Raw genomic sequence first — 26,233 nt, forward strand, 5'->3', positions numbered from 1 at the left:
CAACAGCCTGAAATCACTTCTTCCTACTCCTGTTTAACTCCCCTTTGCCCTCACATAACAGCCAAAAGGAGCTTTCTGGCACTTATGTCTGACATTTTCCTCCTCCCTTCCTCTTGATTGGCGCTGACCTGACTACCGGTTTTCAGAACCTGCACTCTAGAACAAAGTGGACTTCCGACTTACTTTATTTTGACAGTGTGTTACTATGTAGCCCAAGATGGTCTCAAACTCCAGCTCCTCCTGCCTCAACCCATCAAGAGGTGGGATTAACAGGCCTGTGCCATCACATTGGATCCCTAAATCTACTTTCCTTTGCAGTTTATACAAGGGTGTATGTAAACCCTTCTCATTTCAGATTCCCAGGTTCTATTAGATCCTAGCAAGTGTAAAAACTGTGCCTAAGCGCTTCATAAAAGCCTTCCATCCCCTGTGCACGCAAGGTTTACCCCCACCTCCCTGTCTGCCTGGACAACTTTAACTGTGTGGCAAGACCTGGCTCAAGTTTCACCTCTGGGACTAGGGGTGTCTCTGAGAGACACCCTCACGATGCTAGAGGTCCTGAATTCAATCCTCAGCAAGGTACACAGAAGGCACCCCTTCAGCGACTCTGACCTCACTCTTTTTTCCCACCCAAACAATCGGACAGAAAAGTCGGAATTATAGTAAAGACGGATCTGTAGATTTAGATTGATCCCGGCCTCTTTTGTGACCTTGGTCTTCAGCGTCCTTCACCGTAAACCAAGATATTGGCCTGGAAGTGATAGCCCATCTACTGTGCGTTGGGGGTCGGGTGGAGGGGGAAGCTGGAAGTGAGAAACCATTTACTCTGTGTGTGTGTGTGTGTTATACGGATAGGGAATGAGTCCGTGGTGGTCAGTACAAGTTTTGATTGTCTGGTGACACTTTATGCTCATTTGCAACCCTCACCTTGCCGCTGGTGATCACCCTGTATATCTTCCTGAATAATTCAAACACTCTCGTTCCTTCCCTTCAGTAGCAAAGAGCCCATTAGGTGAGGAGGGCGCCGAGGGTCGCGATAACAAAGCTGACACACGCAGCGCGGACTTTTGGCAGAATCGCAACGGGAAGCAGCGGGTCCTTGGGGGAGGGGGAACAGTGGGCGAAGGCTGTCCTGGGCGAGTCTCCACCCAAGGTCACGACGCCCGCCCAGCGTGCGGCGAACCAAGGAGACGTCTCCCGGAAGCCCCGCCTCACCAGGGGGCCGAGGCCTCTCTCCTTTGGGCCCCGGACTCGTTGCCTTTAAGGCTTTGGAAAAGTCATTGCGTCGGTGGACTGACATCGGAGTGCCCCGTGTGTTTTGTCCCTCGTCGGCCGCCGTGGGCCAGCCGGGCGCGAGGGCGGGGCAGGGGAGCGGCGGCGGGGTCAAAGGCTACAGCGCGCACCACGTGGGCCGGTGACTCCGTCCTTCCCGCAGCGGCCGCGGCGCGCAGGGCACTTGGGTTAGTGGCGCGGCGTGCGGCGCGTACAGGCGAGCCGGACGCCCGCTCCCGCCATGGTCATTAAGACGGACGAGTTGCCGGCGGCCGCCCCGGCCGACAGCGCCCGGGAGCACGGCTCGCAGGCAGGCGGCAAGGGGCGACCGAGCGCGGCCGGTGAGTGGGCCGGGGCCAGGGGCAGCTGGACTGGGGCCCCGGCCGAGTCGGGCCGGAGGGCTCGGGACTCGGCGTGGACAGCCGCCTCCCCTCCGCGTCTGTGTGGGCGGTGCACTGGGCCGCCCCCGCGCTGAAGGTCACCTTCACTGCACCCCCGGCTACGGCCCGGACTTTGCACGTGGGGTCCGTGGAAGGGCAGTCACGGCAGACACACGCGCGCAAGATCGTGGGGACACGTGCGCGCACACGCGGTTTGGTTTCAGGGTGCGCCGCCGCCGCAGGCGGATTGGAATCGGCGGCCCCACCCCCCTCCGCGCCCCTGCTTGGGGAGCCCTCGGGGCTGGGGACGCTGACACTTGCGGCCCAGCCTCTTTCTGGTCCTTCTTGTCCTGGACGTTCCTGTGCGACAGAACTGCAGCCCAATGAGTGAGGTTCAGTTTGGAGCTGCCCAAACTTGGGACTGTGGGAAGAGCGCAAGTTGGGGTTTATGTGTTTTGTGGGGGTGTCTCTCGTACACTCTTACAGACAAGGGCTTACTCTCAGGTCGTCCGGCTATGGCTCCATCCTTTCAGTTATTGGCCGCCACTTGATATGGGTACTAGGGTCCTACCTGTGTGTGGGGGCAAAGCCTAGCTCTTTGGCAGGGGAGGTGTTTGTGTGTGTTTGTGCCTGAACTTGATCATTAACCTGCCTTATTGCGAAAAGTGGGTCAGACCAGAGCTGCTGTTTTTTTAAGGCAAAGGTCATTAGTGTGGAGTGGAGCTCCCAGCTCTCCCCCGTGGGGGCTGTGTTGTACTGGCTTTGGGAGTGGCCGAGGCTTGTCCAGGGGTGGGGCCTACTTCTCTTGTACTTTGCCTGTGTCCTTTCTGTTATTTTCACGCAGTCTCAGACCCCAGTTTTGAAGCTGGAAGCCCTTTCATAGGCCTCCTCACGTCTCGTGGCCAGACTGGTCCTTTCCAGCCAGGATTGTCAGTGGGACTGCAGACCCACTTTCTCTCTTCTCCACAGCTCATCATCCTCATTGTTCCTCGTTTCAGTGAGCAGAGGAGGGCTGACTTGGGAGTAAGGATGGGTCTAACACCTGCTAAACTCTTTCCCATCACAGTGGATTTACCTTGCCTAGACAAGGCCAGGGCTTGGGCAGAACAAGAAATGCTGAAAATATCAGCATACCAGCTGATGTGGTTCTAATCCATGGGCAAGCTGGACAGGAGGTGGTCAGGGCTGGCTGGTTTCCCCACCATCAAAGAGATCTGAAGAGATATGAAGCAGCTTGGCCAAGGTCATAGTGATTTCATTGTCTAGGGAGCATTTGGATTTCCAGTTTATGACCAGCAGGCCAAACCTACCCCAGTCTGACCTAGAGGGAACTGAGACGGGTGTGCTGGTTTATCATGTGTGTGATTCAGGGAACTTAGGAACTGGAATGGTGGAGGATTTTTAGTACCCATAATGAAGTTCATTTCTTAGTTAATGTACTCAGGATGAGGGGAGCTGGATTGGGGTCAGGTCATAGCTCTTCAGCTTGGGGTACAGGGCTTCCTAGTGTGTAGGGTCTTGGCTTCTGTGTCCCCAGAAAAGCTGGTTTAGATGGCTGAGACACAACACACTTTACGCCATCTTGGATCTGTTCAAAGGGAAGGAGCATTAATAGAGCTCCCTCCCATTGTGTTCCCCCGGTCAGACTTTTATGCGATCCTCAGCCGCTATTTCTGGAAGCTCTCCAGTATCTTTGAGGAGGGGATCAAGCAAGACAGGCAAGGGTCAGTTACCTTCTTAGGAATAAAGTAGCTTTTAGGGGTTAAGAGAACAGGCAGGTTTTTCAAGTTCATAGTGGTGTGTCAAGTTCCTTCTGCACAGGGGAGGGCTCCCTGTATTGGGCGTGGAAACTGAAGGGGAATGGCAGACTAGGGGAGAGCTAAGGGGTTATAAGCTCTCCAGCAGGATCTTTTTTGTTTGGTTGGTTGGTTTTTTGAGACAGGTTTTCTGTGTAGCTTTGTAACCTATCCTGGAACTTGCTCTGTAGACGAGGCTGGGCCTCAAACTCACAGATCCACCTGTCTCTGCCTCTCAAGTGCTGGGATTAAAGATGTGCAACACCACTGCCTGGCCCTCCAGCAGAATCTTAAAGGTCTTCTTTTGGATAGTATCTGGGAAAACAGTGAACCACACTTGAACTTGAAGGTCTGGGGAAACAGGAAGGAGGCAAACAGGGTCTTCTGCCTCTATCCTCTTGTCTTAAAGGCCTGGGTCCCTAGAATGGGATGATGTATCTTTTGGGGTTCTACTTCCTGCTCTAGCCTCACCTGCTGATTCCTTAGCTAGGGTGTGGCCTGGCCCTGGCATGGTCTCTGCAGACTCTGTTAGACTGGGGAGGTACACACAGGCTGCTTGTGGTTGCTAAGACTCTTTTTTTTTTTGGTTTTTCGAGACAGGGTTTCTTTGTGGTTTTGGAGCCTGTCCTAGAACTAGCTCTTGTAGACCAGGCTGGTCTCGAACTCACAGAGATCCGCCTGCCTCTGCCTCCCAAGTGCTGGGATTAAAGGCGTGCGCCACCACCGCCCGGCTAAGATTCTTTTTAAATCCTGTCTATGATCATCTCTGGCCAGTGGGGTCCTTGTACTTCAGGCCCAGGGAGGGCACGCACTCTTGCCATCCTGATCTGTCCGTCTGGAGTAAGTTAGCATGTGTGCTAAGTGCCCTTCAGGCCGCTGATCCCATTCTGCAGAGGAACTGCCTTTTTTTTACTTTCCCAGAATCCTAGGTCCTCAGAGGTGCCCTGGGAGTAGAGACCTGGGGCCATCTTACAACAGCTTCTAGGAGCAAGGCACTGCTTCAGCCTGGTCCCTTGGGGAGCATGACAATAGATTGTACTCTAAAAGTGGTACCCAGAGACCTGGGTTTGTGCTTCTGACACACCTACCTTTTCCTAGACTTAGCTGCATCGCCTTTTGCTTCTGTGACCTTGGACAGCTCACTTATTAGTCTTGTGGCACTTCAGTTTCCTTGAGTGAGTTGGAATGGTGATCTGAACATAGTTCTTCTGGGGAGAGGGCCTGGAGGGAACACTGGCCCCAGTGGGAACTAGAATGGTGACACTGTTAACTTCTTTTGACATCATTACCAGTCTGCCTGTTCCCCTCCCAGGGTTAGGATGTGTTTGCAGAGGGGTTAGAAGTAAGGGAGTGGACCCAGCCCCTCTTGCCCCAGGTCATAGTGTGAGGCTTAGAATCTGCCTCACACTATGGGTTAAAGAGAAGCCAAAGGTTTGCTTAGCCATTCCAGGGATTGTAGGGACCTGCGGTGGGAGCCTGACTGCCCTTCCCACGCCCATTCTGGTTAGTATGGATGCCAGAGCAGTTCTAACTGGGCCCTGGCAACAAGTCAGAGGCCCTGTGAAGGCTCCCTGGTGAGGCTGGGCATGCTGCTTCTGCACAGTGCAATGGCCTTCAGCCTCTTGCTGGCAGCTCTGTTTTCCCTGGGGGAGACATTTGGTTTTCTCCTGGCAGCGCACAGACTGCTGGGAAGGGAAGAGGTAGTCTGCCAGCTTCTTGGTGCAGCGTGGAGTCCTGAGGCATGGGTGCAGTTGTCCTCTGGGAGATTGAGGGCCCATCCCCCTTTCACTAGAACCAGTGACTCTCAGGAAGGGGCCAGCTGCCAGGTCACCTGCAGGGGGCAGCAGGAGCCAGAAGCCTCAGCCAGTCCCTTGACCTAGGAGGAAGAAGGCAGGGTGTGCTGTGTCGGCAGCTGGTGGACAAGGGGTGGCTGGCTATCTCATGGCCTGGGCCCGGATTTGTGCCAGCTGTTGTCAGCAGCTGGCTGAAGCGGTTCTGCCCACTACCACTGTGGGTGGAGCTGAGGAGAGGACCCCCTTGCTGAGCCCTGCTTCTGCCAGCCAGTCCTCTACGCCTTCTATCCTAAGGGGCCCAGGTATCCCAAATGCCGGGTTCCTTTGCTCTCCTAATGGCTTCACTGGCAATGATCCCTTTTCTGAGGTGTGTAGAGAGGTGGGCCTGAATGCTGAGAGCAGTTCTTCTCAGGGTCCTGGAGCCTCTGGGGCCTCCTGGCCCACAGCCGTCCTTCTGGCCGACCTTGAGCAGAATGCGAGGCCCAGGGAATGTGCCCTTCCTGGGGCTGCCCCAGCAGGCCTGGCCCCACTGAAACCTGAAGCCAGTTGGAGCTCCAGCCCTGAGCCGACCAGCTGCATCACCACAAGGGTAGAAGCAGAGGCTGGAACAGGGGACAGAGTCAGCACCAGGCCTGGGCCTGGTCAGGGTAGCTGGCTGCCTTGCTGCCATGGCAGTCCTGAGACTACAGAGCCAAGAAGAACGCAGCTGCTGACTGTACCAGGTGGGCTGTGGGACTTTGTGAACCCAATGACCAGAGAGATCACTTGGTATTAGTCCTGTGGTGGAGAGGACTTCAGGCCCCCTTGGAGGAAAGAAGAGGGCCAAGACTAACTGTCCTGGGATGCATTCTCTTAAATCTGACTCTCCCTGGCTTAGGAAATAGGGCTGGGGTCACCTTACCTTTTCTGCTGTCTTCTCTTGTCCTCTCCATTCCAAACAGGAGGAGTACAGGTTGTATGTTAAAGTCCAAGCTTAACTGCCTACTTCCGTATCTTCAGAGCTAAAATCTGGGTCTCTATTGAGTGAGGGCCTTTGTAGCTTCTGTCTCCATTCTAGGGGATTGCCAACCTGGAAGGTCATCTATAGGGACCCAGCAAGGAGAGGCTTCTCCTATCCACACCCCTCCTTGTTGGTCTTAGCAACCTAGCTACCACTGTCCTATCCTTGTCTGCTCTGTCCTTAGAACCAGACAAGGGTTCACTTTGGGTGGGTTATTCATTTCTAAGGGCTGAAGCCTCCCTGCCAGGGGTTGCTGGGCCACTGAAAGAGCCATTCTGTGTATCCTTTGGTTCTTAGATGGCAGCCCTGTGTTGGAGGTGCTGTGTTGTGGTACTGATAGCATTACTGGAGACCCAGCGTGAAACCTCGGGTTCACTTTAAAGCTTTCTAGGTTTTACTCACCCAGTTTTGGTTAAAGGAGTAGGTACTATATCCAAAATCCTGAAGGTAAAGGAAAGGGGTGAGGCCTCTCTCCATGGCCTCTGGTGTGCCTCTCTGTTTTGTGTCTGCCTTCCTCCTTGAGGCACTTGATTTATAGACAGATACTGTACAGCTTTGGGATCATGTACCCTGTTGCCACTCCTGGGGTCTGGATGGGCTGTGCTGACGTCTAGAGCATAGCTGTTCTGTCTGGAACAGTCCTGCTCAGAGCTGCAAGCCAAGGGGGCCACTCTGTGACAGACCAATATTGGGGCCAAGGTCTCTGTTTGCCAAGTGGACATCCAGGCAGGCCTATGTTTAGCTGGAGGATTTCTGAGGAGGTCCTTGGCTTTCTAAGGGTAGAGAGGCCTTTCTTTGTTTTATTTAGTGCCTGGTGGGGAAGAATGAGACATTCTGTCATTTGCTTCTCTCTCCCCACAGCATGTTAAGTTGGGTGCTATTCACAAGTAGTATGCTCTGATGTAGGCTAGCACTAATTAATTTGATATCTTTTCATTGAGCCAGGGTAAGGCAGAAGGTGGAACAGAGGGCTGCTGGTATGAACAGCTATCCACAGTGTAACATAAATGGCTACTCCTGAAGACATTGCATATATTCTAGCAGCCGTGGGGCTGCTGCTTCTACCAGTTAGGGTCATTTGGGCAGGTTCTGGGGAAGAGAGTTTATTCACCTGGGACGTAAGAATGAGTTGGAAGGGACTGGAGAGATTGCTCAGTGGTTAAGAACTCTGACTGTTTTTTTAGTGCCAGACGGTGGGATTAAAGAATCCCAGCACTAAGCCGGGCGGTGGTGGCGCACGCCTTTAATCCCAGCACTCGGGAGGCAGAGGCAGGCGGATCTCTGTGAGTTCGAGACCAGCCTGGTCTACAGAGCTAGTTCCAGGACAGGCTCCAAAGCCACAGAGAAACCCTGTCTTGAAAAAACCAAAAAAAAAAAAAAGAAGAATCCCAGCACTTAGGAGGCAGAGGCAGGCAGATCTCTGAGTGTGAGGCCAGCCTCCCAGAGAGGCTCCAAAACTACAGAGAAACCCTGTCTTGAAAAACCAAAAAAAAAAAAAAAAAAAAGGATCAATGAACCAGTCACGAGTGCTAGATTTGATCCCGCAGAAACTTCAGAGTAGCTCAACAGTTATGATTGGGTAGTATGTGTCTTTGTGTGTGTGGAGGGGGAGTAATCAAGAGTGCAGAGGTGAGAGGGAAGGGAGCTGGCAGAGCTGAATTTAGTTTTAGGCAGCTGCCTTAGACTGGCTCATACTTAAGTCATCAGTGGTTTATCAGAAGGATTCCAAACTGTGCTCTTGATTGATGTTGGAAAACTACCAAGGCCATTACGCAGAGTCCAATACTAGGGGTTGGTTGTAGCTTTAGGGTAGGTGATTAGGTAGTGGGGGAAGCGAACTGAATTTCATTCTAACAAAATGATCCTTTGGTGGTATCGAAGGGAACATCACATGTCAGTGGCAATGTCTCTGTTGAGATACTTTAGACTAGCCATGTGAGCTTACAGATGGAGAGTATTTGAATCAATATGAGAAATGAGGTTAGGAGGGGCTGAAGTCAACCCGTAGCTCAGGATGGCTAGAGAGAATGGAGTTGGAGGAGGAAGATGAGGGTGTTTCCTTAGATAGAGGAGCAGTGGCCTTACTGCTAGAGAAGGTAATGTGTGGCATTGTGGCCCTGGGGAGGAATCCTGACTGGTGGGACTGAGGAACAGTGGATGGAAAAGGAGGGCACAGAATGTGTAAAGGAGATGTGGTGTCTGCACGTATCCAGTGGGGGTTTCTAGTAGGTCTATGGGGATGCACACGCAACTGGGTGTGTGAGGTAAAAAGCCCCACCTGCCCAGGTAGGCCCATCTAACTCGGCTTCACCTTCCTCAGAGCCCCCCTCAGTTATGCTGTTGAATGGTGACTGCTCAGAGACCTTGAAGAAGGAAGAAGGGACAGCTGAGTCTCCCAGGGAAAATGGGCTGGATGAAGGTGAACCTGGAGATGAGACCACTGGACAGGAAGTCATTGTCATTCAGGACACAGGCTTTTCTGTGAAGATCCTGGCCCCTGGCATCGAGCCCTTTTCCTTGCAGGTAAGATGGTGGAAGATATGCTAGGGACCAAGTTCTAGTATGCTGCTGGAGAGGAGCATGTCCGAAAGCAAAGCCTTGTCTTTGCATGTGTTGGGCCTATGGTCAGGAAGCTGGTCCTGGCTTTTGCCTGGGGTCTGGGCTCGCGCAATAGTTTAGGCTAGGTTCAAGTCATTGCTCCATTGCTAGAAGGCAACCACCAGCCCCAACTGGCAAGGCCAGAGCCATTTGCCTTAGTGTTGCTTCCCCTGTTTTTCTGTTCTCCAGTTAAAAGATTGCTCTTGGTATTTATAAGTAGTTTAGGGACACTGGGGCCAAGTTCTGTCTAGTAAGATCATATGTGTATAAGCATGTATACAAACACAGATGCAGATGAACATGGTGTTCTTGGATAGGGCTTAGAATTCAGAATTTAAAACCCAAAAAGTTAAAGTGACTATTTGGGGTATATATTCTAGAGTCCTAGGTACTTTGGCCTCGTAGCAAGGAGTGATGCTTATGCACCCTGCCATACAATACCAGAGTGGCCTTCTCTCTGGCAGGTGTCCCCCCAGGAGATGGTGCAGGAGATCCACCAGGTGCTCATGGACCGTGAGGACACTTGTCATCGTACCTGCTTTTCACTACACCTGGATGGCAACATGCTGGACCACTTCTCAGAGCTGCGCAGTGTGGAGGGGCTTCAGGAGGGCTCGGTGCTCCGAGTTGTGGAAGGTTGGTCAAGATTAAGCTGGTAGCTGGCAGAGGAGGGCCCAGCTTTAGGCCAGATAGCCTAACCTGTGTCTCTGTCTCTGTGTTCCATCTGAGCACATGGAGGTGGGACTGGCACCTAAGTGTGCTGCTCAGATGTCACCCTTTCTTTTCTACTACTGCCTAGTGGACAGTTTAAGACCAAGAGTCTCCATTTTTAAAAATCCAGCCAGTCCTAGGATTGAGATGAACTCATCAGATTGTGAAGAGATAAGTGTTGCCTCTTTAGGGACCTACAGAGTTTCATCATCTCTTCTTTGTTTTGTTTGTTTTTGTTTTGAGGTGAGGTCTCTCTCTGGTTGCGTTGGCTGTCCTGGAACTCCCCTGAGTAGACTAGAATGGCCTTGAAATCACAGATATCTGCCTCTGCCTCTAGAAGCTGAGATTTTCTAGCTCTCAGGAGTCAGCCCCTTCCTTGCTTTGGTGTGGTGAGGCTGCTTTGGTTGTAGAATAAAAAATAATTTCTGTAGCAGCTCAGGGAATCCCCAGGACTGCTAGCTTATGAAGAGCAGATGTGGAAAGCAGGGCTCAGTGCTCATGCCTTAATCCCAGGACTTGGGCAGCTGAAGCAGGAGGATTGCTGTGAACTGGAAGTGCACGTGGGCTACAGAACAAGACCCTGTCTCAAAAAACCAAAAGGGAAAAGAAATAAGTAAATAATGTCAGGAAAGACTATACCTCAGCTGACTGCACTTGATCATAGGACCCTTTTCGTCCTTGCAGAAAAGCCATTACAATGTCACAAAACACACACTATAGGGCAGTATTGACTCTGGGGGTCTTGGGCTATGGAGATTCAACAGTTCCACAGGACTGGAGGTATCTGAACAAAAAGCCATGGCTCTAATGGGTTCTCCGGGGGCTGTGTGGACTTCAAGAGGTAGGTGAGCCGGGTGGTGGTGGCGCACGCCTTTAATCCCAGCACTCGGGAGGCAGAGGCAGGTGGATCTCTGTGAGTTCGAGACCAGCCTGGTCTACAAGAGCTAGTTCCAGGACAGGCTCCACAACCACAGAGAAACCCTGTCTCGAAAAACCAAAAAAAAAAAAAGAAATAAAAAAAAGAGGTAGGGCCGGGCGGTGGTGGCGCACGCCTTTAATCCCAGCACTCGGGAGGCAGAGGCAGGCGGATCTCTGTGAGTTCGAGACCAGCCTGGTCTACAAGAGCTAGTTCCAGGACAGGCTCCAAAGCCACAGAGAAACCCTGTCTCGAAAAACTAAAAAAAAAAAAAAAAAGAGGTAGGTGGTAGGATATTTTTTACAATCAAGGATCCTGCTAACAGTCAGGTGCATGTGTGTTTGGAAATCAGAAACTCAGCTTACGTGTTCATTAGCGGAATTTTGGGATTTGTGTGTGTGTGTGTGAGAGAGAGAGAGAGAGAGAGAGAGAGAGAGACAGACAGACAGACAGACAGACAGACAGACAGACAGACAGACAGGGTCATGTAGCCCGGTCTGGCTTTCAGCCTGATATATAGCTGAACTCCTGATCCTCCAGACCACACAATGGTTGGAAATATAGTTAGGTGTCACCATAGCTATCTGACAATAAAATTAAAAAATGGGGAGCCTACACGCCTTTAATCCCAGCACTTGGGAGGCAGAGGCAGGCGGATCTCTGTGAGTTCAAGACCAGCCTGGTCTACAAGAGCTAGTTCCAGGACAGGCTCCAAAACCACAGAGAAGCCGGGCGATGGTGGCGCACGCCTTTAATCCCAGCACTCGGGAGGCAGAGGCAGGCGGATCTCTGTGAGTTCGAGACCAGCCTGGTCTACAGAGCTAGTTCCAGGACAGGCTCCAAAGCCACAGAGAAACCCTGTCTCGAAAAACCAAAAAAAAAAAAAAAAAAACCACAGAGAAACCCTGTCGAAAAACAAAAAAAAAAAAAAACAAAAAAAAAAATGGGGAGCCTAATTAAAAATTCATGGCTGGAGGGTATGTTTCAGCAGTTAAGTATGGTTCAGTATTCCTGTTCTTCCAGAAGACCTGGGTTTAGTTCTCAGTACTTACATCTAGTTCTAGGGGTTTCGATGCCCTCTTCTGGCCGCCACAGGCACTCCCACACATGTGGCATATAGTAACACATGAACATACATATGCAACTACACTTGAATCAAAATACACCTTTCTTTTCTTTTCTTTTCTTTTCTTTTCTTTTCTTTTCTTTTCTTTTCTTTTCTTTCTTTGTGGTTTTTCAAGGTAGGGTTTCTCCGTGTAACAGTTCTGACTGTCCTGGAACTAGCTCTGTAGACCAGGCTGGTCTCAAACTCACAGAGATCCTCCTGCCTCTGCCTCTTGAGTGCTAGGATTAAAGGTGTGTGCCACCACCATCTGGCTCTAAAAACACATCTTTTGAAAAACAAAAAACCCAACTTGAGCAGGCCTGGTAGTCTTTGTCTGATATTGGCACTTAGAGACAGACGAGTATCACTTATTAGGTCTAGGCTAGCCAGAGCTATGTGACGCTCTGTCTTAAGCTGTGTCACTCTGCCCCCATCTTGCAAAAACAAATTTTAAGCTACCCCAGGGCTACGGATTGAGCTTAGTGCTAGACTTTTTTTTTTTTTTTTTTTTTTTTTTTTTTTTTTGGTTTTTCGAGACAGGGTTTCTCTGTGGTTTTGGAACCTGTCCTGGAACTAGCTCTTGTAGACCAGGCTGGACTTGAACTCACAGAGATCTGCCTGCCTCTGCCTCCCGAGTGCTGGGATTAAAGGCGTGCACCACCACCGCCCAGCGTGCTAGACTATTCTTTTTTTTTTTTTTTTTTGGTTTTTCGAGACAGGGTTTCTCTGTGGTTTTGGAGCCTGTCCTGGAACTAGCTCTGTAGACCAGGCTGGTCTCGAACTCACAGAGATCCACCTGCCTCTGCCTCCCAAGTGCTGGGATTAAAGGCGTGCGCCACCACCGCCCGGCAATGTGCTAGACTATTCTTAACTCCACTCTGGCACAGTAAGAAAAGAAAGCTGGGCATGGTGACTTTCTGCCTGTGATCTCAGTACTTGGGAGGCTGAGGCAGCATTAGCACTGAGTTCAAGGGTAGTCTGGGTTGCATAGCTGCGGGATAGCATAAACTATATATAGAGAGACCTTGTCTCAGAATTTCAACCAACCACCTCTTTCTCTCCCCTTGCAACGATGGTACTCTGCGTATGTCCTCTTTTCAAGGCGGGCAGTTCTGGGAGAGCTCTGGTAATGCCCTGCCTCTTTGTTCTGGCAGAGCCCTACACCGTTCGTGAGGCGCGCATCCACGTGCGCCATGTTCGAGATCTCCTCAAGAGCTTGGACCCATCTGATGCCTTCAATGGAGTTGACTGCAACTCCTTGTCCTTTCTGAGTGTCTTCACTGATGGTGACTTAGGAGGTGCGGGGAAAATTGGGACTAGGACTTGAACAGAGGGACAAAGGTCTGCAAGTCATCTCTACTTGGGAGTTTGGGAAAAGGCGCTGGGAGTCAAAGCGAGCCAGGGCCACACTGAGTCAGAGAAATAGTTAATTCTTGGCTAACCACCAACCTTGGGTCCCTCAGACAGTGGGAAGCGGAAGAAGGGCCTGGAGATGGACCCCATTGACTGCACACCGCCTGAGTATATCCTGCCAGGGAGCCGGGAGCGGCCACTGTGTCCCCTGCAGCCCCAGAACCGTGACTGGAAGGTAAGACAGAAACATGAAGGAAGGAAGACTCTGGGGGATCCCGAAGCTTGTCTCCTCATGCGTGGTCATTTCTACAGCCCCTGCAGTGTCTGAAAGTGCTCACCATGAGCGGCTGGAACCCACCTCCTGGGAACCGCAAGATGCATGGGGACCTCATGTACCTGTTTGTGATTACTGCTGAGGACCGGCAAGTCAGTATCACTGCGTCCACAAGGGGCTTCTACCTGAATCAGTAAGTGTCTGCTGATCCCCCATGTGCCACGGCATGTCCCCCTGTTCTGGGTTTAAGGACAAATACTTGGGGTACCTGCTCAGTGACCCTTCTCCTTGCAGGTCCACAGCCTACCACTTCAATCCCAAGCCTGCCAGCCCCCGCTTCCTCAGCCATTCCCTAGTAGAACTGCTCAACCAGATCAGCCCAACCTTTAAAAAGAACTTTGCTGTGCTGCAGAAGAAAAGGTAGCACCTGTGTACCACCACGCCCTGCCCTGCCTCTAGGCACAGGCTGGACATACACTAGCACCCCTGCCTGACAGAACCCCAGTGCCCAAGAGGCCCTGCTTTAGGGGGGCAGCAGCTCTGGGAGAGGTGCCCATTTGCTTCTGACTTCAGGGTGACATCTCTGAGCAAGAAATTCCAGAACAGCGGGGCCTCAGAGAAGAGGAGCTCATGACTGGGCACTAAGCTTGGAGGGATACTCCATTCCCCCATTCCCCCACTTCTGCAGGGTCCAACGCCATCCGTTCGAGAGGATTGCCACTCCGTTCCAGGTATACAGCTGGACAGCTCCCCAGGCGGAGCATGCCATGGACTGTGTGCGTGCTGAGGACGCCTATACCTCGAGGCTGGGCTACGAGGAGCACATTCCTGGACAGGTGCTACCCGGCCCCGCCCTCCCAGCCAGCCCTCCTGGTGCCAGGCTCCTTTTGTGCACCTCCAGGAAGGAGGCTCCCTCCAATCTCTGTGGGCCTGTCTGCTGGGAGGTGGAAGGAGAAGGGGATAGTCAGATCAGGCAGGACACATGCTGAGCCTGCATCTGCCTCCCTGGCCCCTCCACAGACCCGGGACTGGAATGAAGAGTTGCAGACAACAAGGGAGCTGCCCCGCAAGAACCTGCCTGAGCGGCTGCTTCGAGAAAGAGCCATATTCAAGGTGACTGCATTCCCCTTTTGACCGAAACGCAGCCACCAGCCTACCTGTTAACTGGGCTTGTAGGTAAAGGGAAACTGGAAGCTGGGCTGGCCCAGCTTTGTTGGCAACATTGTAGGGTGTCTCAGCCTCAGGAGACTTCCTCAGATCTTTTCTCTGGCTTCATTGAGACTCTTGGGACCATAGAAAGGGAAGGATTTATCTTTCCTTGGGTATGGTAAGTTCCAGCTATCTTCATGTCCGTCCCTGAAACATGGTGCTTTCATTGAACCACTCGCTGTACTGCTGGGGCCCTTCTGTGGGCAGCAACACATTAGTATAACACTTAGAATTTTTATTAGTAGGAGGGTGTGTGTGTATGTAAGTGTGAGGTCAGTTCTCTCCTTCCGCTGCAGTTCCAGGGAATGAAGTGAGGTAGTCAGACTTGGCGGTAGGCACTGTTCCCTGCTGAGCCATCTCACTGGCCGTACCTGCGTACTCACTGTTGTTCCTGAACTGTGTTTTTCCAGTAGAAGTGTTGAGGTTTCAAAAGGTTTTAAGAAATGATACTGTTGCCCTTTTCTAAATATGAAGAAACTGAGGCTAGGGTGCCTTGACTCCCAGAGCCTGGCTGCCTTCACCATCCAGGTAACCTGGGCCAAGATAGGATGTACCTTGGTGTTCTTGTACCTCGGGTCTGTCTCACCTTCCCAACCTTGGCCTCCACAGGTACACAGCGATTTCACGGCAGCAGCCACAAGGGGTGCTATGGCAGTTATTGATGGTAATGTGATGGCCATCAACCCCAGCGAGGAGACCAAGATGCAGATGTTCATCTGGAACAACATCTTCTTTAGCCTGGGCTTTGATGTCCGGGACCACTACAAAGACTTTGGTGGGGATGTGGCAGCCTATGTAGCTCCCACCAATGACCTGAATGGTGTGCGTACTTACAATGCTGTGGATGTGGAGGGGCTGTACACGCTGGGGACAGTGGTAGTAGATTACCGGGGCTACCGTGTCACAGCTCAGTCCATCATCCCTGGCATCCTGGAGAGGGACCAGGAGCAGAGTGTCATCTATGGCTCCATTGACTTTGGCAAAACAGTGGTCTCACACCCACGCTATCTGGAGCTGCTGGAGCGCACCAGCAGGCCCCTCAAGATTCTGGGTCACCGAGTGCTTAACGACCGAGATGAGGAGGTGGAGCTCTGCTCTTCAGTGGAATGTAAGGGCATCATTGGCAATGATGGGCGCCACTACATCCTTGACCTGCTGCGGACTTTCCCACCGGACCTTAACTTCCTTCCTGTGCCTGGTGAGGAGCTGCCTGAGGAGTGCACTCGTGCTGGCTTCCCCCGAGCCCATAGACACAAGCTGTGCTGTCTGCGCCAGGAGCTGGTGGATGCCTTTGTGGAGCACAGGTGAGAAGTGGCTGCACCACCCCGGGTTGGGTTACACCGGCAGCATGACTGGCACAGCTAGGCCCGTGGGCTGTCCTGAGGAAGAGAGAGACTCCGGCCTGCTCCCTAGAACTGGGTTATACACCCCAGCCTTTGCCTGCCTCGGATCTTCAGCTGCAGAAATGCAGGGCCAGTTGGAAACTAGCAAGTGGCTAAACTGCCATTCAGCAAAGTGGTCCTGGACTCTTAAGGAACATTCAAAAATGGAGTTTTAAATGCCAGTGCAGGGCTGGGGAGATGCTCAGTGGGTGCTTGCTGTGCAAACGTGGCGACCTATATTCAAATCCTCCAAACCAGCAACATACAAGGTTGTATGGTAACACGTGTTTGAAACCCTAGCACTGTGGAGAGAGGGTGCACGCAGGATAGTTACAGGAGATTGTCAGCTAGGTAGGTACAAGTTCATTGAGAGGTCCTGTCTTGTCTCGCGGAATAGGGAGGAGAGTAATATGGCAGGACCCGATGTCCTCTTACGGCTTTCATGTACACATGCACACCCATATAAAGACAAACACAAAGCTAGGTTTGTTGGTGCATCCCTTTAATTCCCCAGCACTTTGGAGGCAGAGGCAGGCAGATCTCTGACTTCGAAGCCAACCTGGCCTACAAAGCAAGTGCCAGGACGGTTAAACAGAGAAACCATGTCTTAAAAAGCAAAATAAAACAAAACAAAAAAGGACTCTGAGGAAGAATCTCAGGTGCAGGGCTGAGAAGTGGAGCTTAGAAGTGGTGTTGGTGCAGCTGGCAATGAACGCACCGTCTGCTGTGTCAACACCACGATGAACTCTTTCCAGATGTCACTGGCATTCCTGTGCACTCATTCTTGTGAGCCTGTTCTGGAGCCTTTCCCCTCCTCCATATGCCCCAGCTATCCTCACTGAGGAGAGTTTGAGGGCTTTTGTTTGTTTGAGGCAGGGTCTTGCACTGTAGCAGAAGCTGGCCTGGAACTCACAGTCCTGGCTTAGCCTCCCTGGTGCTGACTTACAGATGCACATCACGTTTTGGTTCTGCTCTGACCTGCCAGAAGTCTGGCAGGGTTGCTACCCTGGCATAGGCATGCACGTACTCACTCACATGTACACTGCTTACAGGGTTCCTAGTGCCAACATTTTCTTGCCCCCAAAGGTCTGGAGCCTGGGCTTGCCTGTTTTTAAATTGTAGAGTTATTTGCTATAGTAGTATGTATGAATGTTTTGCCTACATGTATGTATGTGTACCACATGTGTGCCTATTTCCTGTAGAGGTCACAAGAGTGGTCACGAGGGCATTGGATTCTCTGGAACTGGAGTTACGGATGGTTGTGAGCCAACATGTCAGTACTGGGAATTGAACCTGGGTCCTCTGTAAGAGCAGCAAGTGCTCTTAACTGCTGAACTGTCTATACAGCTCCCTGCTTCATTGTGTCTGCTCTACTTTGCTCTAGGTACCTTCTCTTCATGAAGCTGGCTGCCTTACAGTTGATGCAGCAGAAGGCCAGCAAGGTTGAGACCCCCACCTCCCTGGAGAATGGTGGTCCTCCCTCAGCAGAGGCTGAGTCTGAAGACTCAATAGGACCTGAGGCAGGAAGCGAGGAGGAGGGCAGCAGTGTGAGTGGCCTCGCCAAGGTGAAGGAGCTGGCAGAGACTATCGCCTCTGATGACGGCACAGGTGAGGTTGCTATGCTTGTTTGGGACAGCCCAAGCTGGTCCTTGCAGCTTAGCCACGGGTGGCTCCTGATATCTGAGAAGACTGTGGGACAGGAGACTCGTGGTAGCACAGCTCTACCTCCTGTCCTCACACATCTCCACAGTAGACCCCCGAAGCCGAGAGGTGATCCGCAATGCCTGCAAAGCTGTTGGCTCCATCAGCAGCACAGCCTTCGACATTCGCTTCAACCCTGACATCTTCTCCCCAGGCAAGTATTTGTGTATGTGTGTGGGGAGTAATAGTGAATGAACCCTGTAGGCAAGGGCAGAACATCATGGGGTAGGTGTGGGGCCTCGGCAGCAGAAAGCTGCCTCCAGGTGGCTTCTGTCTTGGTCCTGGTGTTTACCTACTTGGCCTTCCTGTTCTCCCTCCCTAGGGGTTCGCTTTCCTGAGTCCTGTCAGGATGAAGTTCGGGACCAGAAGCAGCTATTGAAAGATGCAGCTGCCTTCTTGCTCTCCTGCCAGATCCCTGGTTTGGTGAGGGATGGGCTGGAGGATGGGGACTGCCAGAAGGGCTGTTGAGACCTTAGTGCCTCATGCTCCTTGGTCTCTATCACACAGAACCTTCAGACAGCTTTTGCTTTAGCCCTTCCTGGGCTGGCAGGGCAGAGCCCAAGAAGTCACAGGAGCAATCGGCCATAGGCTCTGTCCTGCTGAGGCTGGGATTCTGGTCTTCGGAGCCTCAGATACCAGAGGCCTAGGATTTCCTGTCCAATTGGTCCCACTAGCTTTCTTCTGTCTAGGCCCCTGAATGACAGGTTCACTTTCTTGTCTCATATTGTAAGCCTCTCAGGATAACTGGAGTAAAACTGTGGCTCCTCCCCCACATAACTAGATGTCCCTGTGCCACCTGTGGGCCCTTAAGGACTAGGCTGCTTCCTATTTCTGTTCCCTTTGCTCTTGTTGAAGGCAGGGATGGGTTCCTGTACCCTTTTCACACTTTTTTTTCCTGTCTCCTTTTCTCTTCCTGCATGGAAGCCAGGGCTTAGTTCTTCCTTCCTTGAGGGTAATAGGGAAAACCCAGATTGGGAGGGGCAGAGGGTTGGGGGCTGGTCTTGACCTTATGCAGCTCCACAGGTAAAAGATTGCACAGAGCATGCTGTATTGCCCATGGACGGGGCCACACTGGCTGAGGTGATGCGCCAGCGTGGCATCAACATGCGCTACCTGGGTAAGGTGCTGGATCTGGTGCTGCGGAGCCCGGCCCGTGACCAGCTGGACCACATTTATGTGAGTGGGCCTTAGACTGGGAGGTGGTTATTGATGCATCTGGAGGCCTGGAACCCGCCCAAGAATTCCTTTTTTGACCCCTCAGAAAATCGGTATTGGAGAACTAATCACACGCTCTGCCAAGCATATCTTCAAGACATATCTACAGGTGCTGCCACTCTTCTCCAAGTTGGTGGGACTTCCCTGGGTGGCATGGGGCCTAGAGAAGAGCCCTGGGTGGGGGCTTAGGGCCATCCTGACTTCAGTCAAAACTTGGCTTAGGGAGTGGAGCTCTCAGGCCTTTCAGCTGCCATCAGCCACTTCCTGAACTGTTTCCTGAGCTCCTACCCCAACCCCGTGGCCCACCTCCCTGCTGATGAGCTGCTCTCCAAGAAAAGGAACAAGAAGAGAAAAAACCGGCCTCCAGGAACTGCAGACAACACTGCCTGGGCTGTGATGACCCCCCAAGAGCTCTGGAAGAACATCTGCCAGGAAGCCAAGAACTACTTTGACTTCACCCTTGAGTGGTGCGGGCGCAGGGGACAAGGGTTACCACAGGCATAGGGGATTGGGGGTTGGGGTTCAGGCAGCATCTAGGGCCTGTAGAGTGAGGACAGCAGGTGAACAGGCATAGTTGGCACCAGCATGGGGAAGCAGGGCTGTGAGGGTTAGTGCTGAGCAGTGGAGAGCAGAGCTTAGGGGTTCTGTAGTTCAGCGGCTGTACAGAGAAGGTGGTTGCAGGGCTGCTCAGCCCCCGCTCCTACCCCCAGTGATTCTGTGGACCAGGCTGTGGAGACCTATGGGCTGCAGAAGATAACGCTGCTGCGAGAGATCTCACTGAAAACCGGGATTCAGGTGGGCCCTCATTTTCAGCCTGGACCACCGGGCAGGGGGAAGGGAGCTTTCTTGGGATAGTAGTCTCTGGACACGTGCTGGTAGACTGGGAGGTGCCGTCTTTCTGTGTCCAAGACTGAGGCTTTGGGTGTTGGGTCCTTTTCCCAGATTCTGCTGAAGGAGTACAGCTTTGACAGCCGCCACAAGCCTGCCTTCACAGAGGAAGACGTCCTCAACATCTTTCCTGTGGTCAAGCATGTCAACCCCAAAGCCTCAGATGCCTTCCACTTCTTCCAGAGTGGGCAGGCCAAAGTACAGCAGGGTGCGTGGCACTGTGGGCTGGGGGAAATGGGAGTGTCTCTTGCCCAGCCCTGACCTTGCCACCTGGGCTGCCTCATAGGCTTCCTGAAGGAAGGCTGTGAGCTCATCAACGAGGCCCTGAACCTGTTCAATAATGTGTATGGAGCCATGCATGTGGAGATCTGCGCCTGCTTGCGTCTCCTGGCCCGCCTCCACTACATCATGGGTGACTATGCTGAGGTGTGTAAGTTGGGCATCTCTTGACTGACATAGTATTAGTTGGGGGCTCCATGAAAGGCCTAGGGCCTCCATCATCACAGGGAGAGGAGAATGCTCTTTTTTATTTTTCGAGACAGGGTTTCTCCGTAGCTTTTGGTGCCTGTCCTGGAACTAGCTCTTCTAGACCAGGCTGACCTCGAACTCACAGAGATCCGCCTGCCTCTGCCTCCCAAGTGCTGGGATTAAAGGCGTGCGCCACCACCGCCCGGCTGAGAATGCTCTTTCTTGGGCTTTCAGGTAGGGAGTAAGTGGCATTCAGAGCCCCAAAGTTCTCGTTCTGTGAGTCAGTTCACCCTATACTCACTGTCCTTGGGAGAACTCAGTAGTTGCCTCTGCTAAGGTGGACATGGCTCAGGCCACTCGGGGACAGTGACAAGGGTAGATCCTGAGAGCCAGTGAGTAAGAGCTGTGGCACAGTACCCGGCCTTTGAGTGACCATGAGAAGAGCAATAGATGGTTTCTTTTGTTTTCTTCAATGTTCTGTGGTTGTATTCCAGCTGTTTCATTGGCCCCTAGGCTTTGAAAGCCTGTTTTGGGGGTCACTAGGCCTCCTTTCAATCAGAGGCTGTCCTAAGAAATTCAGAAGTTAATGTATTTCAGTGCAGTTTGTGTCTGTTTGTATTTGCATAGATTTTGTTAGGAAAGAAGACACAGAAAAATAGAATTTAAAATGGTTCAAGGCTTTGAAGATCTCCACAGTCAGAGCAGCTGGTTGGACCTCCTGCCACCTATGTACACGCTGTAGGGTAGACAGTGCTGTATGGGGCAGTGCTCATCTGAGATTGATGTCCTCTCTCCAGGCACTCAGCAATCAACAGAAGGCAGTGCTGATGAGTGAGCGGGTGATGGGCATTGAGCACCCCAACACCATCCAGGAATACGTGAGTAGCCACCTTGGGGTTGGTGTGTGTTTGTGTGGGAGTGCCTGGGGCCACGCTAACCCATGGCCCCACCCACAGATGCACCTGGCCCTGTACTGCTTTGCCAGCAGCCAGCTGTCCACAGCCCTAAGCCTTCTGTACCGGGCCCGCTACCTCATGCTGCTTGTGTTCGGGGAGGACCACCCTGAGATGGCGTTGTTGGACGTGAGTGTTGGAGAGGGGGATTGAGTGAACAGGTGTCCATAGGTGGACACTAGACTTTATGCAGGGGTGGTGGGGGGACTGACTCGGCTCCTTCCTTATCCCCCAGAACAACATTGGGCTAGTGCTGCATGGTGTAATGGAGTATGACCTATCCCTGCGCTTCCTAGAGAATGCACTGGCTGTCACTACCAAGTACCATGGGCCCAAGGCCCTTAAGGTGGCTCTCAGGTGAGGCAGTGCTAGCTGAGACCCGCAGCAAACTCTTGGTGGCATGGGGAAGGGACCTAGCTATTTCTTCTGCCTTTGAGAATGGTTCTCCGAAGCTCTCTACCTATGCTCTGTGCCCTGATCTTGAGTGGTTCCTCAGGAGCTCCAGCATGGGATCTAGTCCCCAGGAGGTCTCCACCTCTTGTCCCTCCTTTGCCCCATATATTCTGCTCCTTTCAGCCACCACCTTGTTGCCCGGGTCTATGAGAGCAAAGCTGAGTTCCGGTCAGCCCTCCAGCATGAGAAGGAAGGTTACACCATCTACAAGACACAGGTGGGCTTCAGCAGGGGCTGTTAAGGTTGCACCTGTGACCGTGCAGTCCTGATCCCCCTTTGCTTTGGCCCTCTTCCTCCGTAGCTAGGTGAGGACCATGAGAAGACGAGGGAGAGCTCTGAGTACCTCAAGTGCCTGACCCAGCAGGCTGTAGCCTTGCAACGCACCATGAACGAGATCTACCGCAATGGCTCCAGTGCTAACATCCCACCCCTCAAGGTATGGACCTGGCCTGAGTGGGTGGGTCCAGTTCCCTGGCCTCCTACCATGCTGCTCTAACCTGCCTTCCCTGCCACCCTCAGTTCACAGCTCCCAGCATGGCCAGTGTCCTGGAGCAGCTCAATGTCATCAACGGCATTCTCTTCATTCCTCTCAGGTGAGCTCCCCACCATTCCTGACCATCTGCAATCAGCCTTAGGTCTCCTCCCCCCCCCACCCCCCCAAGACAGGGTTTCTCTGGATAGCCCTGGCTGTCTTGGAACTCGCTTCCTAGACCAGGCTGGCTTTGAATTGCCTCTGTCTCCTGAGTGTTGGGATTAAAGGCGTGCTCCACCATTACCTGGCTTGGGTTCTGTTTAAGTTACATTAAGCTCAGACTTTAAAAGCACATGTATGATCAGCAGTTTTTGTGATTCCTCCCAGAAACTTTGTAATCCAGGAAATACATAGCTATAGCATTCTATTTTGTTTTATTTTCCTGTTGTGCTAGCCCAGACTATGTTGCCCAAGCCAACCTCATACTGTGACAGTCTTCCCCTGCTTCTAAGTGCTAGTATTAGAGTGAGCTGGCCTCAGGCACACACACAATCTTTTCAAATGTTAGGGTCATAGTTGAATTGTGTACCGCTACCTGGGTTTTAGTTTTTAACATATCGTGCTCAAATTTGTTTTGTGTTGTTTTAGACTGGGTTTTAGGTAGCCCAGGTTTACCTCAAACTTGCTAGGTAGCTGAGAATGACCTGTTCCTGTTTCCCAAGTACTGAGGGATCCCAGGCTGTCACTGTACCTGGCACTTTCTTTTCCATTATCTTGGTGATCTTTCACCTCTAGTACATAAAAGGTAGCTAGAATACTAGCCACCTTCTTTTTCAGTGAAGGGCTGTGCCCTGTCAGCTAGCCTTTTGAAGACTCCCTGCAGCTCTTGAAAACTGCTTTGAGAGTCCCTCGCTCCTGACTGTGGGAGATGAAGTTGGTGGGATAGCCAACAATAGGAGCACCCTGGCTGTTTTCTGCATGTGATCTGCTATAGAAGCCAGACGTTAAGGGCAGAGTGAACTTATGGGTAGGGATGGCATACCTACCAGATGCTTTGTAAAGAACAGAGAGCACTCCACCTCTGGGAGGGACATCCACACATATCTTCCACTAGCTGAAGCAAAGAGCTCAGTAAAGTCCCAAGTGTCACTGGTGGAAGCTGCAGGGTGGCAGAGGGCCCAGGCTACTCTAACTCTACCTTTGCCTCCTAATACTCAGCCAAAAAGACTTGGAAAACCTGAAGGCAGAGGTAGCACGGCGGCACCAGCTCCAAGAGGCCAGCAGAAACAGGGATACTGTGGCCACTGATCCTGAGCCAGCGAGAACCCTGGAGGACATGGACTTCCCTCAGACTGCCAAGGAAGATCCTTCTTTGAGCTTACAGGGATAAAAAAGGAGAGAAACACGGACAATCAGCAGCCCTATTACCCAGTGATTCAGACAGATTCCAGGAGCAGGGAGCATGCCCTGCAGATTGGGAGCGGAAGCTAGTCCTCCACTTTTTACCCCCACCCCACCCCCAGTATCTGCCTGGGGCCCTGGCCTGGTCTACCTGCTCCTAAAAGATGTTTTGCACTGGTTCAGTGAATATTTGATGCAGAGACCTGATTGAAGACACGAGAATGAGTGTGTAGGCATCAGCTCCAGCATGGGGGCAAGTGCCCCCCAGCCTCCTGCCCTCAAGCAGGTGTTTGTGTGTTCATGCCTGTGGATGTCTTGCTCCGGCCTTCCTGATGTACATGGCCCAGTCGGTTCTGAGTGGATGACGTGCAGATGCAATTTCTCAGGTCATTTGTATGTTTGACATTACGGCTGCTGCTTTTGTTGCCACTACCCCTGGGCCCAGCCTGGCTTTAAAAAGTCCAGGTTTAAGCCAAAAAAAGATGGGGGCTTTCCTGTGTCCTGGGAGCAGGGAGCCAGATCCCTAGTAGGGTGCAAGGTAAGACCTGCAGTGGCTTTACTGTGATTGGGCCTGGCCTACCTGTAGCCTCAGGGTGAGGGGAAGGGGCCTGAAGTGGTAGACCCCCATACATCCATGTGCCTGGCCTTGGCCAAGCAGGAGGAGGCACTGCCACAGGCTTTGACTTGCCTCCCTGCTCTCTGTACCCCAGGTGGGCATAACCTTGGGGGCCAATAGTGTGAATGTATCTTTCTCCCCATTTTAACCTGAGCTGCCTAACACAGTGGAGGGTAGTTGGGTGAGGGGTCAGAGCTGAATCATGGATCCCAGGGAAAGTGACATGCACAGGAGTGATTGTCCCCTCTGTGGAGCCAGGCTCCTTACTTGGTCTTTGCCATATAAGCACTTCTACAAAGAGGCTCAGGGGTGATGAGGCTCCTCCTACCTGGCTGCTCTCTCCCTGTTCGCCTGTGTTGCTTCTGTTTGTCTGCTGTCCCTGAAGGAGATGACCACCCTTTGAGCCCGAGGGAGCTGTTCTAGGCAGAGCCCCTGCTTCGGGTTTTGCTGGAGCTGCTGATGGATAGTATCTGTCCAGGGACCTTGTTTAAAAGGGAATGGGCATGAGCCAGCAAGGCATCCCCACAGCTATCAAGATCGTTTTCTTGTTTTTAAACCATCACGTCTTCATTTCACATTGGAATAAAGTGAGTTTTTGAAACCTGCTGCCCCAGGCTCACCCTGTGTGCTCTGTGAGCCAGGCTCCTATGTCTCAGTGAGGTTGTCAGAAATGCTGTTGTATATATTGGGTATATATATATGTATATATATATATATGTATATATTGGGATAATTATGTATATATTGGGTCAAATTCAAGGTTATGTTTATCAAGTCACTGAGTGGAAAGTGGAACTCCAATTCAGCTGGTCCCTACACAAGAAAAAAGATGAATTGGTACAGGCTTTGGGTTCCTAGGACTTGGTGGTCCTCTGGACATCTGTGCCTCATTCCCTTCCCTTGCAGCCAGTAGACTGAGCAACACTCAGGGTTTGGAGAACAGGAGTGCTGCTTTTGCAATTAAAGCCAGTGAAGTAGAGGGAAGAGGTGGCCAACTAGACAGACCTGAGGACTTGAACATTTTCCCGCTTAATGATAATCAGAAATTACAAAACCCTAGAGTCTAATTTTGATGTCTTTGATCTCTTAGACTTTCTGAAAAATCTGTCTTAATTTGTGGTTCTTTCTTAAGCCAGTCAGAAAGATGTCCCTGATCTCCATACTAAGTAACATCCGTAAGTACCCACTAATGATGTGGTCATTTGAGTCTAGTGTGCATGTTCCCTAGTGCCTTTTATAATGGTTGTATTTGATCATTTGAGACAGGTCTTTTACAGCCCAGGCTGGCCTTGAAATCACTTTAAAGCTGAGTATGACCCTTGCGATCTGATCATCATGCCTTTACCTCCCAAGTGCTTGGTTCCTTTTGTTCTGAACACATTGGGCACATCACTTCTGGAAAGGAACATCACACAAAGTTGAGAGGAGTTTAATTACCTTTGTGCATACTAGTCAACCATGGAGGCCCATTTTTCTTGGTTGTTCCCTCAAGCATGTTAGTGTTAAGCACTTTTTGTAAAGTATTGGGAGGAGGGAAAGGATTGCTCAGAGATTTTTGTTTTTTTTTCCAAGACAGTTTCTCTGTATTACAGTCTCTGCTGTCCTGGAACACACTCTATATAGAATCTGGCCTGTCTTTGCCTTCTGGGTCTGGAATTAAAGTTGCTCCATCACTTCCTGGCTTTAAAAAAAAAAAAAAAAAAAAAGCCAGGCGGTGGCAGTGCATGGCATTATTCCCAGCACTCGGCAGAGATAGGTAGATCTGTGAGTTCAAGGCCCCCGTGGTCTACAAGAGCTAGTTCCAGGACTGTCACAGAGAAATCCTCTCGGAAAAAAAATAAAATCTTAAATTATGTGTAGATAATTTGAGTACAGACAATGCATATGTGAACTCAGAGGATGACTTGGGACAAAATTCAGGTCAGGCTTGGACAGCAAGTACTTAAACCTGCTTAGCCATTTCACTGGCCAGTAAGATCTTTTGACAACTCAAGTAATAAGGAGCTATTGTTGAAGCCTCCAAGATAACCTCAGGAATTCCTGTGTGTCTATAGCTGAGGAATAAACTTTGTTTTTGAAGAGAGGGTTTCTCTGTAGCTTTGGAGCCTGTCCTGGCACTGGTTCTTGTAGACCAACCAGGCTGGCCTCCAACTCCACCTGCCTCTGCCTCCCAAGTACTGGGATTAACGGTGTGAGCCACCACTACCCAGCGAGAATAAAGTATTTTCAAGTGAGCGAGAGCAGCTCTGCACCTGGATCTATCTCAAAACAGTGAAG

At 51.6% G+C, this 26,233-nt stretch overlaps 1 protein-coding gene across 5 annotated transcripts; it reads left to right on the forward strand.

Moving 5' to 3' along the window:
- Positions 1-1,426: 1,426 nt before the first annotated feature.
- On the forward strand, positions 1,427-24,562 carry Cluh (clustered mitochondria homolog). 5 transcript variants are annotated; one of them, XM_057775478.1, is made up of 26 exons: positions 1,427-1,613; positions 8,562-8,764; positions 9,304-9,475; positions 12,726-12,869; positions 13,035-13,159; positions 13,237-13,391; positions 13,493-13,618; positions 13,887-14,034; positions 14,219-14,311; positions 15,017-15,711; positions 17,174-17,397; positions 17,540-17,644; positions 17,813-17,913; positions 18,514-18,666; positions 18,752-18,814; positions 18,928-19,172; positions 19,416-19,500; positions 19,648-19,801; positions 19,880-20,019; positions 20,859-20,939; positions 21,018-21,143; positions 21,250-21,371; positions 21,591-21,684; positions 21,769-21,903; positions 21,987-22,060; positions 23,158-24,562. In XM_057775478.1, exons 1-26 carry the CDS (start codon positions 1,514-1,516, stop codon positions 23,327-23,329), a joined length of 4,035 nt encoding a protein of 1,344 aa, XP_057631461.1. In that variant the 5' UTR covers positions 1,427-1,513; the 3' UTR covers positions 23,330-24,562. The 5 variants fall into 5 exon arrangements, with proteins under 5 accessions (XP_057631461.1, XP_057631462.1, XP_057631465.1 ...); XM_057775479.1 differs by having other exon boundaries at positions 17,543-17,644; XM_057775480.1 differs by lacking the exon at positions 1,427-1,613 and adding an exon at positions 2,020-2,039.
- Positions 24,563-26,233: the final 1,671 nt, after the last annotated feature.

This window comes from Chionomys nivalis, chromosome 7 (genome assembly GCF_950005125.1).
Source record: "Chionomys nivalis chromosome 7, mChiNiv1.1, whole genome shotgun sequence".
NCBI classification, from domain to species: Eukaryota; Metazoa; Chordata; class Mammalia; order Rodentia; family Cricetidae; genus Chionomys; species Chionomys nivalis.